The sequence below is a fragment of the Fukomys damarensis genome, unplaced genomic scaffold (genome assembly GCF_012274545.1).
Source record: "Fukomys damarensis isolate Sample0158 unplaced genomic scaffold, DMR_v1.0_HiC HiC_scaffold_23, whole genome shotgun sequence".
Lineage (NCBI taxonomy): Eukaryota > Metazoa > Chordata > Mammalia > Rodentia > Bathyergidae > Fukomys > Fukomys damarensis.
Window position 1 is genome coordinate 32,706,705 of NW_022900935.1, and position 637 is coordinate 32,707,341.

At 58.7% G+C, this 637-nt stretch overlaps 1 protein-coding gene across 1 annotated transcript in view; it reads right to left on the bottom strand.

Annotated features, from left to right (window-relative positions):
• Positions 1 to 482: 482 nt before the first annotated feature.
• Positions 483 to 637, bottom strand: part of Ttc22 (tetratricopeptide repeat domain 22) — a 5,706-nt gene continuing 5,551 nt past the window's right edge. The window contains exon 8 of the mRNA XM_033767382.1: positions 483 to 561. Coding sequence (XP_033623273.1) covers positions 483 to 561 — 79 coding nt within the window. The remainder of the gene's footprint in view (positions 562 to 637) is intronic.

Genomic DNA, 637 nt, shown 5'->3' on the forward strand with positions numbered 1-637 from the left:
GAAATGCATGACCCTGGGTACAGGGAAGGCCAGGGCAGAAACCGGGGCAAGGACAAACTTTACCGGCTTTATTTCCAAGACTTTGGAAGGCTTTTCAGACCAAGCTGACAGGCCTGCTGGAAAACGGGTGGAAGATGGGAGAGGCCTGACCACCCAGGACCCCCAGACCGCTCACTGGGCGACGTGGGGCCTCTGCCCTAGCCAAGGCTCAACAGAATGTGGCGCCGGAGAATCCAATCAGGCACTTGGGTGCAGGGACTAGAAAACCGCCACAAAGGAGGCAGCCCTCCTCTGTTTCTCAGCAGACTCGCAGTCATCTTCATTCTGTCCCTCAGCTGGCAGTTTTCCAGTGGCCTCGTGCCTGTTCTCAGAGTCCTTTGCCATCTGGAATCAGGTCGTCTGCCACGGCAGGCATTTGGAACTGCCAGATTTTCAACGGCCCTATTCACAATTCCCGAAAAAGAATGATTGATTGGCTTCGCCTACAAGCCAATAGCAGGGCGGGCCCAATCACCTGGGGCCAGGGCGGGGCCTCTCTGGGGCAGGGCCTCTTGCAGGCACCTGGGGCTCAGAAGGACAACGCCCTGTGGCCTGGCAGTTCCCCCGCGCCACACCCCGCGCGCTCCATGGTTTCGAA